Below are 14,927 nucleotides of genomic sequence, written 5' to 3' on the forward strand. Positions count from 1 at the left end.
TTTTGAGGTTTTTATAGATGAAACTAGGGGAAATATGGTCTTTTCCTTATGGTTGGGAGGGGGGTGGGAGGTAAAACAGGGGGTGCACGGTACATTCCTCCACTTGTATTATATTTTCAATTTTTCTAAATACAACTATGGCCCATTATAAAAATTGGCTCAACCTACCAATTATACATCACAATTGTATTATATATTCAATTTTTCTATAAACATCTATGGCCCATTATAAAAACTGGTCCAACCTGACAATCATACATCACACTTGTTTTGTTGTTTCAATCAAAGTTTTGTTGTAACATTGTTCTCAAACACATAGCATTTGCAATTAGCCACATCAAGTCTAAGGCTAATATTAAATCAAAAATTCATCAGCAACATAAGTCACAGTCACATGACAACACAACCAATACAAATTACATCCTCAAGTATAAATTACATCGTGATCAACTTAATTAAAATTTGACATTAATCAGAGGAAGACAATATTACTGCATCATGAGGATTTACTGGTAATTTCAACAACATGGATATTTTTTCTTCTGCACACATATAAAACAAATTAGAAGGAAAAAAAAAGTTGTATAACAGAATAATATCGGTGTTCAAATTAGACAAAACCAATGTCAATTGCATAACATAATAACATCAATGTTAAAATTAAAAAAGAACCAATGAAAGTTGCAAAACAAAATAACATCAATGTTCTAATTAGAAAGAATTGGTGGCAGTGGTAGAACAGATTAAAGAATCGATATTTCTATCAATGTGACTCTGTTAATTTGTTATATAGATGAATAAGAAATTTTTTGAAAAGGAAATGAAGAAACAACCCACTCCACAAAGCAATTACACTATATATATACTTCCACAAGATCCATATAATACATTCGGTATAAATGATCCCGGGCCAAGATCAATATATTATCAATGTTTACATTCTTGGCATCCTACCACAATGAATTTTTACTTATTAACAAGTTCAAAATGATAAATTTTACTGATAGAAAATATGGATGAATGTTGTATATGAAAAAAAAAAAAAAAGAGAAAATCCTTTACACACCAAAAATATCTAGGTAAGTTGCCTCACCACATCTGCAGTTCCTTGAAACCACTTCTTTCCAGCTTCTCCTGGTGTTTGTGTCGTTGCCAGAACCTACTTGGCATATAAATTGACTTTAATTAGCCATCATGAATAAAAAAAATTGAATAGAAGTTGATGCAAAGATAAGGTAAGTTGGTCCAATGCCACAAAAGTATGAGTCAAACTGTTTGTAATTTATTATATTGACAAGTTATGCGGTAAAATGACAATAAAATCAATACTTACAAATAGATCCTCATTAGTACAAACAATAGAAAGCTCCTTCAAAAAGCTTTTTGTTCCATCTTATCCAACTAATTCAACAACATTACTTGCAAAAATAAATCATAAATAAACCAAAAGAACATTGAAATCATTTATAATAAACTATAACTAAATGAAGCTCCCCTTACACACAAAGGCTTCTTGATCCAAAAAGATATGGCCGACTTGTCCCAAAATCCAAAATTATCTCCCAAAAAATATTGGCCGACTGCTTGGTTGTGCTATGAATGATGATGAGTCTTGTGGGACCTTCAACAATAAAAAAAGGCAGCCTATAATAAATAAAAAACTGAACATAATTAAAACAATAAAAATAAACATAATTATGAAAGGATAATCATAAATTGGACCTTCAACAATTTAAACACAGCCTGAAGGCTGTGACTTAGAGGAAGTTAGTGGGCCACTTCCGGCTAAGCTTCCATTTAAATCTACGATACATTAAAAATGAGTGAATTATCATGTTAAACACATAAATATTATATATAACAATGAATACAATTTTTTTATAAAAAAGAAAGAAAAAAAAAACAACGCATCTGCTAGTACTTCATCTGAAATCTCATACTCCTCATCAAATATGAAGTCTTTAAAATGGTAAAAAGTCGGCTTCAACCAATTATGGGTGCATATTAGAGCCTCCACCATTTCTGGGTTTACGAAGCTTTTATATACCTCTAAAACCCTACCTCTGATGCTGAAAGCACTCTCAGAAGCCACAGTAGAAAGTGGTGTATATCTCTTACCATTCTAGGCAAAATTGGATACCGACAAGCATTGTGTTCCACCACATTAAAATCTCAAAATTTTCTACAAACTCAATACACTTCTCAGTAGTGTACCTCTCAAGTTCATTTTCAACATCAATTGAATCTTTTTCCTTTAAATGTTTTTGAAAAGCATTTTCCCGTTGTAAGTGTGCGCTTGTGGGACCAACAATAGTTGTTTCACAAAGAGAACCAATTGCACAAACACTAGAAGATGAAGTCTTAGGTGTTGTATCATAAGCATGCTTATACCACTTGTACACTTTAGTAAGATTATCATTTATGCTTGTCAACAAATTTTTTTAATTGGTATATCACCATACATATTATTGAAGCACCACTCCACAAACCTTAACTTGTATCGGGGATCTAAAATAACACTAAAGTAAATGAGCTGATTTATGTTAGATTCATTGCCCCAATACTTTGTGTACTTTGCCGACATTTGCTTGCCCATTGATGCTAAACAAGTGCTAAGGTCCATCGATGAACGTTTAAGTTCAATAAAGATGGAAGCTCATTGGGAAAATCCATATGCAAAATTGTTTGTTGTGAGGTTGAAAATCCTTTTGTTGCATCATAAAAATACTTCAAAAACTGAACAAAACACTTGCCATTTTCCCAATCATTATTAGTGGGTGGAGAAGCTTCTACAAAGTATTGCCTATAACTTGCATCTTCATCTTCAAGCTTATCAAAGGTTATTTTAAATTTTACAGCCGCTTCCAACATCAAATATGTTGCGTTCCACCTTGTTTGAACATCAAGACACAACAATTTCTTGCTTGCAATTCCAGCAAATTCTATATATTCCTTAAACTTTGCAGTCCTCTATGGTGAAGATCTTACAAACCTCGGAGCAGTTCAAATGGAAGAAATTGAAGAGTCAAAGTCTTTCAATTCTTCAGTCACCACCAAGTTGAGTATGTGAGCACAACACCTCATATGAAAAAAAAAACCATTCAACAATAGCCCATTCATGTTTTTTTTTTAATCTTTTTCTTCAATAATCCTACCGCGACATCATTCGATGATGCATTATCAACTGTGACAGTAGACACATTTCTAAGTCCCCATTCCCTCAATACCTCCTCAAGCTTCATAGCCACTATCTCACCTCTATGATTTGGAACCACACAAAAGCTAATGATATTTTTTTGGTAATTCCACTCATTATCAATAAAGTGGGCCGTGAGGGTCAAATAATTAAGATTTTGAATAGAAGTTCAACAATCTGTAGTAACAGTCACCTTACTACAATCAGACTTAAAAAACCCTTTCAACCTAACTTTTTCATCTAAATATAAATGGAAACAATCTCTTGCTATAATACGTCTTCACGGTACGATAAATTGTGGCTGCAATGGATTACATAAGTACTTAAATCCCTCCCCTTCAACTACTTTAAAGGGTTGCTCATCCAAAATGACAAAACCAACCAAAGCTTTTCTACATGCTTAAGAATTAAATCTAGAGCTTGCTACAACAAAACTAGACCTCTCACTTGTTGGAAATAGTAAAATAGTTTGGTTAGGGCCAGTTGTTACATTTAAAGGATATTTTCTGCATCTTGTTATGTGATGTTTCATATTGGAAGTACCATGTGTCTTAGCTTCACAATAATACTTTTGATGGAAGTATTTACTAGCAGCAGTTTTGATTTCATAATTAGAAATTTCATTAAAGTGGTCCCAAACCTCAGAAGTTTTTCTATAACCACCGGCATTGCCTTTTCTCTTCTTCGCAACTGGAGGAAGAGTAGTTGCACGAGCAGATTGTTCATTAGGTTGGTTAAGATAAGGATTAGGCGAAGGCTGCTCCATCACTGAAATATGTATGATTGTTATGGTTAAGTCTAGTTAAAGTTTAAAAAATTTAGTTTTTAATCAACGGTTTAATTTGATGAAGTTTTTTAATTAATTATTAAATTTTTCTATATAATTAATTATCATTCAACTCTAAGTATTTTGTGTGATCTATTAGTGAATTTTGTATATGAAACAACTCATATGGTTTGGGTATTTAGCAACTCGCAATTTGTTTTTTAATTAACGATTTTATTTGATTAAGTCTTTTTTATATACAACAACTCCTATTAAAAATCAGCTTGTGATATTAAACCAATTTTAATGCAAAACTAAATCATGTAGTTTAAAAAACCAGATTATTAACATAGACTTAATTACCAACTGTAACTAGGTTTAAGCAATATACTTAATTACCATATCACATGAATCAGATTATTAGCATGCACTAGACAATAGGCAAGTTACATTATTCTAAAAAACCATGTAGTTTAAAAATAACATACACAACCTCGTTTAATTTACAAATTTCTGGCCTAGCTCCTTGCATGCTCCTCCTTAGCCTTGCTTCATTATTCGAAACTAGAAAAGTTCAAAAAACACTAAGTAAGTATTGAGCAGAATCTACAATGTAGAAATTCCATCCAATTATTATTAATTAATAACATTATAAACAGAAATAAAAACAGAATGGCAACCTATCATATATATACAGAAATAACATTTCAAACATAATACAAACAGAAATTTCATGCAATTATTATTAATTAATTAATAGCATTATAAACAGAAATAAAAACAGAATGGCTACCTATCATATATATACATAAATATCATTTCAACCATTTTTAAATTACATTAGCAATTATTATTAATTAATTATATAAAACCAAAAAAGAAAGCAAGTTAATTAATATAGTAAACAAAATGGCAGTCTGTCAGCAAGCAAAATGAGAGGTATCATAACCATGACTGTAACCAAAATAATCAGCTGGCGGCAGCGTGAGAAGAATATGTCACGTGCCCCTAACAACTATGGTTAAGGGCATTTAAGACATTTCTTTTGTATTTACTGTTGCACGTTTTTCTCAGAAAAAGCACTTTGTCTTTTCCACCAATTCTACGACGCAACGGCGTTTTGCGTAGCGCCAGACCACCGCAATACGACGTGACTGCGTGATTGCGGCTGCAACGGCAGTTTCTGACTACATAGGAATAAATATATCAAACCAAAAACCAAAACTCAGAAATTACAAGAACATAAATCTTAAAATTGAAAATACAAGATTATAAAACAATAATCTACAAAAATAGCAAGTAAAAAAACTGTAAATAACTACAAATTTAAACTAATAAATCTAAATTTACATAAACTACAAATGAAAGCACTGTCGATTGGAAAAATGAATCACAATAAATTACTTCATTATCTTAGAAACATGAACAATAGTAGTATAATCAGTACCTAAGAAATCTTAAAACACTAAAAAAATCAAAGATTAACCTTAAAAGCATACAAATACATTAAGAAACCTTAAAAGAAACCTTAATTAACTAACCTTCTCTAAAGTTTCAACAGAGAAATTAGATATGGACAACCTCTATATATCATCGGTACCTAAACATAATGGAAACATCATAAAACAAATGTTAGTCAAAGAAAGATCAAACCCTAACACAAAATAGTAACTTCAATGAGAAGAACAAATCAAAACAAAATACAAAAGCATATAATACCTTTCAAGATAAACATTGAATAAAGAAAGAACAACTTTTTAAGATAAACATTTAATAAATTTTCTGAGATTAGAGAGTTAAAGTTTGGTAAAAAAATCAAAGGAAACTTACCGTATTTTCGTTGCATGTTTGTAGGCTAAAGGGAGACGGTGGCGATGGTGACCGTGACTGTGAGCAAGACGAGACTCAAAGAGAACCGTTTGAGACTGAGTCTTTGAGTTTGAGAGAGACGAGAGAGAGAGAGAGTGTGAGGCGGATGACGATTTGATGAATGAATGTGTTGAAATTTGAACTCAAGTTATTGCTAATTGGGCTGGGCTGTTGAGGTTGTGTGTTATTGAGCTTTTTAAAAAAATATTTGTCTTGTGGCTTTGTGTTTGTGTCTTTGTGAGTAGTACTGCTACTGTGTGTATTTTAATTTTACATATTAATATATAATATAAAATTAATAATATTAACATATAATATAAAAATAATAATATAATTTGGTCAGGTTCGAATAACGATGGATTCAAATTACTCATTCGAATCCGATCGTGTAAACTCATATGAACCCTTATTTTTCACCCGCTCAACCCATCAACCCGAAGAAACCCGTCCGCAACTTTAAATTTTTTATTGGGTTGGTCGGGTTTGAGCGGGTTTGGATATTATGTCCACCCCTAAAAAGATGTAAATAACATCATTAACTCACCGACATGCGAGGTTTATATTTGAATTTAAAACAAGACGTTGAATTTAACAATTTCGACATTTTTTCAGTTGAACTAGAATTTAGAAACAAAACAAATTATATATATAAATTATATATTTAATTTAATGTTTTTAACTATTGAAATGTACATATATTTATGAAGAATATGAAAAGTTTGGGGTCCCATGGCCTCACCCAATCCCTAAGAAGAATTGTCTCTAAACCGAAGTACCTACTCAAGACATTTATCGTTGTATATTAAACTTTGGGTAGAATGATTGTTGAACAATATATTAATAAAATTGTCACATGGCATGTTTTCTTGGACAAATTTGGAATATTTTGTTATATCTTTTAATCGCTAATTATTTTATTTGTTTGTCTATAGAGAAAATAGTAAATAAATTTGTACTGCAAAATCTTATTTTAAATTCCATACATAATATTTAATTTAATATTATCGATATTTATCAGTTAATTTTTTTTTTCAATGAGTTAGACCTTACCAATTACTAATTACTATTTTACCTTGTTTCTTTTATTTATTGTGAACTTAATTGACTAAGGAGTAGGTACAAGAATTGAATTTAATTGAAAATATGCTAGTTTCTGAAGCTTCTTTGATTTAAAAGAGTCAAGGACTATTTACTTTCACCATTTCTTGCATCCAATTTCACATAACATCCAATTTCACATAAAATAAATAATACTTAAATATATGATCGGTCATTGTAATTGTATGTGTTTTTTTTGTTTAATTCTTGTAAATTTTTTATTTGATTTTAGTCGATGCAAATACTTTTTTGTTTGTTTTTGGTCGTTGCAATTTTATTTTAGTTCTTATAAAATTAGTTTTTATTAGAATGAATTACTGCAATATATATAATATTTTATTTTAATCTCTAAATTATTGAGGGTATACGAAATTGAAGGGATCAATTTCAATAAAAACTAAATTTTCAGAGACGAAGACAAAAAAACAAGGACAAAAAAACAAAACAAAAAATTTACAAAGACAAAATTTAAATAAAAATAGATTAAAATCAATAAAAACACGTATTTGCATGAGCAAGCATTCGATTAAGCAAACAAAAAAAATGATAATTAAAATAATTTTGGTTAGATTTTATAAAACATTTTCTCGAAACATTTCAAAATATCTCAAAAGTGAAAATGAAATATTATTCGTTTTTATTTTTTTGATTTCAATAGAAAATGATAGTGAAAATATATTTGGTTAGATTGTAGGTGAAATTACAAGCACCTGCCCTCAAATTTGGTTAAATAGCACACAAATCCTCTCTAATTTTTAAATAAACACCGACCATTCTTATAATTTAAAAAACAAACACTCACTACCGCTTTCAAAGTTGTTAATGTCGATCTATATTGCGAGAAGACTAACAATTTTTTTCCATATATATATATACAAGGAAGGTACCTTCGCATGTTTTAGATTTGAATACTCAAAACAAAGCATTCTTTGCAAAAATAAAAAGGTAGAATGAAATGTTGTTTAAGCTGCTTGTGTTGCTGAAAATGAAATTGTCATATCTATTTCTTGATTTCAATGAAAACGCATTGTAAAATATAGTAGTAGTATTAACAATGGAACTTCAGGATTCTACCATTGTGTGGATTTTAGGGTTTCTTTGGGTTTTGAATCAAAAAATAATAATAATGAAATGAAACTTCTTTCGTGTGTTTTAGTAAAAAAAAAATCAAATTTTTTTTAAAAAAAGAAATATAATAACTAATTTATTAATATTTATCTATTAAAAAAATCTATCAATTTTTAAATATAAAATTTTATTAGTGTGCTTCACAATTTTTCGAATTTTTCCCATACACCAATTTAAGAGCATATTTTAAGATATTTCATACTCATTCATGATGCAGATTTATATTTGATAATGTGAAATTGCTAATTTGAAGCAAACCAAAAACTTGGTTACAACTTTTGTTTCTCATTTACATTTTTTTTTTCTTCATTAGTTAAATATAATTTAATATTCTAAAAATGATTGTCTCACTCTTAAATTTTTTTACGCGGCTACATTATTAAGATTAAAATAAAACACATAACTTATATAATTTATTTATTTATTGATAGAATATTTATATTATGACGTACACATATCCCCATAGTTTCGTTAGCAGCATTCCTAACGTTAATTTTCCGTACATCACATAATTCTACGTAACTTTATTACAATAAATTTTTTGTACATGACACATATCTAATAAATATGTGTGGTATTTTTTTAAGGTAAATTCTAAGGTATCTATGATTTCAGTTATATATGGGTACTCTTCTAGGTAAATTTTTGTATATTACACAGGTTTAGTTAAATTTTTGTACATTACACAGGTCTATTAAATTAATGTAATTCTTTAATTATAATTTGATTTCTCTTCTCTATCTATATGTGTGTGGGCCAGAATTTTAAATTAGTCAAAGTCCTTCATCTTTTTATGTGTGGTACTTTTTTATTGTGTTTAATATAGTATGGAAGAAAAATTCACCAAATAAAGGTCAGGCCTGCACAAGGGCTAAGGTGGGACGCTCGGTGCCTCTTAGGAACTTTTCTTGTCCCTATTTTTATAAGATTTTTTTTAAATTTTTTAATTGTATTAATTATTCATTATTAACTTTTTGTCTAATTAATTTATATCTTTTTATGTATCAACAATAAATACAATAATATAAATATTTAATAAATTTTTCTTTTAAGAGTAAACATGTAAAAATATAATTAATTATTGACAAATTTAATACTATTATTCTCTTTCTTAATTCATATGATTGGTCAATAAAGTTCTATATTTAGGGATAAAGATTATAATTATTTTAAAAATTTACAAATAAGAATTTGTTGTGTGAATTATACTTCATTCTTATAAGTGACATTTTGTTACTTATATGATAGTTATTTTTAATTTTTTTCATGTATAATCATTTAATTTTATCAATGTCAACTTGTTCCTTATATTAATGTAATTTTTAAATTATGAAAGTAATTTTAAACAACAAAATTTCAATTATTAATGTTTTTTTATTATATCCTTTTTCTTAAATAAAATCAATTTTTAACAAATTTAATACTACTATCCTCTTTCTTAATTCATATGTTTTGGTCAATGAAGTTCTATATTTAGAGATAAAGATTTTTATTATTTTAAAAAATTTACAAATAAAAGTTTATTCTGTGAATAATAGTTCAATCTCATAAGTGATATTTTGTTACTTATATGACAGTTATTTTTAATTTTTTTGTGTGTGATTATTCAATCTTATCAATGTCAACTTGTCCCTTATACTAATGTAATTTTTAAATTATGAGAGTCATTTTAAACAACAAAATTTCAATTGTTAATGTTTTTTTATTATATGTTAAGATAGTAGTTTTTATGTTATTAGTTGATATAAATGAATAACTTTTGGCAATAATTAATTTTTTAATTGTGATAAATTTTTTGAATCACATTATTTATTTATTTATTTATAAAAATAATATTTCTACGTGAGGTTTCATTCTTCTAAAAGCATTTGTTTAATTTAATTATCACTATTGGAAATTTGTCTTATTGGAAGTGGTGTCTCTGTTTTTTTTAAAGGAAACAACCTTGGAGTTAACAAAATACAATGCTCATTAATGTTAGTTGTTTTGGGAATTTTTTCAATTTCGAAAGAAAAAATAAAAGAAATTGAGACAACTAAGGATACATACTATTGTTTTTTAATAATTATTAATGAAATAGTTAAACACTCAAAATATATGATAAATTGTAACTTAAATCTCAATTGAAAAAAAAAATATTTTCATTTAAAATCTGACGCACATCAAATAATATATAAAAAATATATACTATTTAAGACAGTGACTCAATTTTCAACAAAAAAGACAATAACTCATTAAATGCTTGTGTTTAAAGATAAATACAACACTTGTAATACTTATTTGGAAATGAATAAGAAATGTTAAAACAAATCTTAATTAGAGAATGTAGTGTACATGGTTGACATGACACTTATGTACCATGGGTTATTTGGATGTTATTATGTACTATCACATCTAATTGTTTTCTATTTTTAGATTTTTCTTTATTTTTTTTGAAAATAATCAATTTTTAGATTTTATTTCCTTTTTTGTAAATGATGAAATTTAAATTAAAAATTAGATACTAAAAATTTAAAAAATTAAATTAAATGATGAAATTTAAATCCATGTCCTAAGATTTATTTACTAATACATTACCACCAAGCTAAGTTATTTATTATATATTTCGTTCGCAAATTTAATATATACTATATATTATATTAATTTATTTTTTGTTGTAAATAAATTATAAAATATAATAGTATTATTTTTATAGAATATTTCATCAATTTTTAATCTTCTAAAAAATTTCATTTTCATATTTTATCTATGATTTTAAATCAGTTTTTATGTATTATTCAATAAATAAGGCTTTATGTATTTTTAATCTTCTAAAACAATTTTTTACAGTAATATTTAAGATAACATAAAAAAGTTTACATAAAAATTTAAATTATTTTAACAAATAATAAATTAAATATAAACTTTAAAAATAAATATTTAATTTATTGAATCATCAACTTTTTTTACTTTGGTGATTTGATAAAGATGGTCTTATACATAGGGAAAGTGATGGTACTAGATTTCAATTGTTAATTTTTTTTTTAAGATGTCAACTTAGAGGTAAAAAACTAACATTGTAACATCAAAAGATATAGTTGAAATTTACTATAAAACATCAATTAGTGTCATTGTTATTAATAATTATTTTCTCTTCTTCATTTATTTTAAGTTGTTAATTTTTTTATTATAAATTAAAATAGTAATTTTTATATTGTTAGTTGGTAAATGAATATCTTTTTAGCAATGTATGATTAATTTTTATTGTGATAAGCTTTTTGAATACTTCCTTTGCTCTTTTTGGAGTTTTTACACACAAAAACAGTAAATACATTTTGTTGTTTTTGATACAATTATTTGTCATTTTTCTATAACACTTTTAATCATTTATCATCTCATTATATTTATTTCTTTATCTATAATAAATAATTAAAAATATTATTGATATATTAATAATTAATATTATATTAAACTTTATAAATCACAAATAATAAAAATAAAAGTATTATGTGAAATCAACTATTAGAAAAGAACGAATGAAGTAGTATTCCTAAACCAACCTTCTATCAATTTAATTATCGTTAATGGATATTTGACATATTGGCAAGTAGTGTCTAGATTTATGATTTATGATTTAGGTTTTTTTTTTTTTTTTTTTGACATTGGAAAACAACGTTGGGAGACATAAAAAAAGTGCTGTTGGTGGTTTTTGGGATTTTTACGATTGAGTTTTGATAATTTTTATTATAAAAAAGCTATACTTAAGATCATGGCTCAATTTCCAAAAACAATAATCACCCATTAAATGCTTATAAATATTGGTGTATAAAGACAAATACAGCCCTTATAAATTTCTTTGACCAATGAATAAGAAAGATTATTAAAGTCTTGAGCATAAGACTCTTTAAAACTCTGAATATAATTTTTTTTGTCAAATATTGCGAAAATTAAAAAATAAATAGTAATATTAAATTTATTAAAAGTTAATATTATTTTTATAAAATTATCTTTTAAAAAATAATTAATTAATATTTTTATTATAGTATTTATGGTTGATTGTAGAAAATATATGAATTAATTAAGAATATTTCAATAAAAATAATTAATATAATTAAAAAGTTTAAATACAATATTAATTAATATAGTATTTATGATTGATAAAAAAATATAAATTAATTAAGAATATTTCAATAAAAAATAATTAATAGTTGAAAGTTCAAATACAATATTATAAAAACTGACAAATAAGATTCTCAACAGAATATTATAATTAAAGATATATAATAATATATTATCATTAATTAATTCATACACAAGTATTAATTGCGTAATTAATTTAAAAATGAAATAATTTTACTAATTTGACACGCACAATAGGCTATAAAACAATCTCTTAGGTCACTTGTGAGCACTCAAACCAAGAACTAAATATTATATAGATAATAAGATGGGAGAGAGAAGAGACAATGGTGCAAGTATTATTGTAATGGTACTATTTAGTATGTTTGTGTTTCATTGTAAGAAGATTGATGCAGACACATACACTGTTGGGGATGAAAGTGGTTGGACGTTTGATGTTCAAAACTGGCCTTCAGGAAAGACTTTTAAGGAGGGTGACATACTCGGTTAGTATTTCTTATAAACTTGTTTATTAGTTGACATGCAATTTCTTTATTTGTGTTTATGTTTAACTACCATTTAAGATTTGTTTTGCAAAAATTATAATAAAATCAACAAGTTTTATTGTTTGTTTTTATAAATTTTTCTACAATACATTTATTATTTTATTGTGATTTTTTTTAATCAAATTTATTTTATTTTATGCAATAAATATTTAAAAATATTAGTAACAAATGTTGTATAAAAACTTTAAAAAGTAAAAAAAGTAATTAATAAATTTTTTTTTTCTAGAAAAAATAATTAAAAAAATGGAGAGAGCTATCATTTTAAACAAGCTATTTAATTTTTTTTTTTTTGTCTTATGCTCTATTTAGTATTATAGCTTATAGTTGTTAAGCTAGTTGATTGTTTGATAAAAGTTTAAACTAGATGTTTAATTTGTTTAAAAATATAAAATAATATACAAGGATATATATTTTTAATTAAAAATAAATTTTATCGTTTAATGTTTAAAATATCTAAAAAGTGATCATTTAATTTTTTATTTATTTAAAGTTTATCAAGTTGATGATATTTTTATTTATTTATCTATTTTATTTATTTTAAACTAAAATAAATAAATAAATTATTTATATTAAAATATTAATCATTATAAAATTTAATTTATTTATACATAATTTAAAATTATAAATAAATTAATCAAATATATTTTATTTATTTATTTAGCTAATTCATTTATTTTAAATTATAATAAATGTATTAAATACTTTAAACTATTATTTATTAAAAAAATCAAATTTTAAATCATATAAATTATTGATAAATAAATTATTTTAAATATTATTTACATTTAAATTATAATAAGTAAATTATAAAAAGTAAAAAATCATTTTAGTTAAATAATAAAAATAAATTATAAGCTCGTAAACTAAGATGCTTTATTATTATTTTGATCGTGCAGTATTCAATTACACCCCTGAGGTACACAATGTGGTGAGAGTGAACGAATATGGGTACAATTCATGTGTGGCTTTAGGAGGATCTAAATTTTATGAATCTGGAGCTGATAGAATTACACTTGCTAAGGGACCCAATTACTTCATTTGTAGTATTCCTGGTCACTGCAATAGTGGGATGATGAAAATCGCACTCAATGCTAATTAGTTTTAGCTTTTAATGTATCGTACCCATAAATAAAGTATATTTAATTGCTTTGCAATATACTCCTTTATTATTGCACCTCTAGTTTTTTACAATGTTGTTTCTTCTTTTTAAACGACCAGATTTAAATTTCAAAAACAAAAATGAATTATATAATATTTTTTTCTTTTAACATTAACACGTTCAGTCACTAGTTGTTTATGACTTTAACTACTCTGAACCACCACCATTATAGTTAAGTCTAAGTAAATTCAACATCTTGAGACTGTCAGCATTATAGTTGTTTATGACTTTTTTTGGCAATGGAAGATCAAATTTAGATTTCTCATGGAACAAGAAGTGGATGATTCAACCATTTCTCTTTATATGTAATTCAAAATCTTTCTTTGCTATTATGTGTTTGAACATGAACTATGTCTCTTTTGATTATGATTTAGATGAATCTTCTTGAATATATTTGACTATGAATACCTTCTTGAATATATTTGACTATGAATATATTTATGTAATTGAAGTTTTACCTGTTTATTCAATTATATATTATCATATGTTATGCTTTTTGTTCTTTGTCCAATTTCGAATCAAAACTAATATTACTTTACTATTGGAAAATAAATAGTAATAAGTGAAACTAGAAACATTGTTTATAATTTTTAGGCTTAATTGTAGTTTTGGTCTCACTATTTTAGCTGAATCGCGAACGTAGTCCTCTCATTTTATTTCTCCCCAGTTTTGGTCCCTCAAACATAATTTTGGTCCAAAACTTGATGAAATTTCATTTTTTTATGTATTTATTAAAGTCACAACATGCCTCAATACCTCATTTGCAACAATTGTACCTGAAATCTATGATCATAAATGGTGTAATACGACTTTAAAAAATGAAATTTCATCAAGTTTTAGACCAAAATTCTGTTTGGGGACCAAAACTGGCGAGAAACAAAATGGAGGGACTACTTTCGCGATTCAGCTAAAATAGGAGGATCAAAACTGCAATTAAGCCTAATTTTTATTTGCTATAAGAATATAGAAATTTATCATGTTTTTATAATAATTTAGTAATAGTTACACTAAAAGAAAATTTTATTTTGTGTCTCTTAAAAGCCTCAC

At 26.0% G+C, this 14,927-nt stretch overlaps 1 protein-coding gene across 1 annotated transcript; it reads left to right on the forward strand.

Moving 5' to 3' along the window:
- Nucleotides 1–12,483: 12,483 nt before the first annotated feature.
- Nucleotides 12,484–13,820, forward strand: LOC101508080 (basic blue protein-like). The gene is made up of 2 exons (XM_004488080.4): nt 12,484–12,661; nt 13,618–13,820. The coding sequence occupies exons 1-2, from the start codon at nt 12,484–12,486 to the stop codon at nt 13,818–13,820; spliced, it is 381 nt and encodes a 126-aa protein (XP_004488137.1).
- Nucleotides 13,821–14,927: the final 1,107 nt, after the last annotated feature.

The sequence above is a fragment of the Cicer arietinum genome, chromosome 1 (genome assembly GCF_000331145.2).
Source record: "Cicer arietinum cultivar CDC Frontier isolate Library 1 chromosome 1, Cicar.CDCFrontier_v2.0, whole genome shotgun sequence".
In the NCBI taxonomy this organism is placed as follows: domain Eukaryota; kingdom Viridiplantae; phylum Streptophyta; class Magnoliopsida; order Fabales; family Fabaceae; genus Cicer; species Cicer arietinum.

Bases quoted from the DNA above. Each gene is read 5' to 3' on its own strand.
- LOC101508080 (XM_004488080.4), top strand. From the start codon at position 12,484: ATGGGAGAGAGAAGAGACAATGGTGCAAGTATTATTGTAATGGTACTA. The intron at 12,662-13,617 runs GTTAGTATTTCT...TTGATCGTGCAG, and splicing joins TAAGGAGGGTGACATACTCG to TATTCAATTACACCCCTGAG.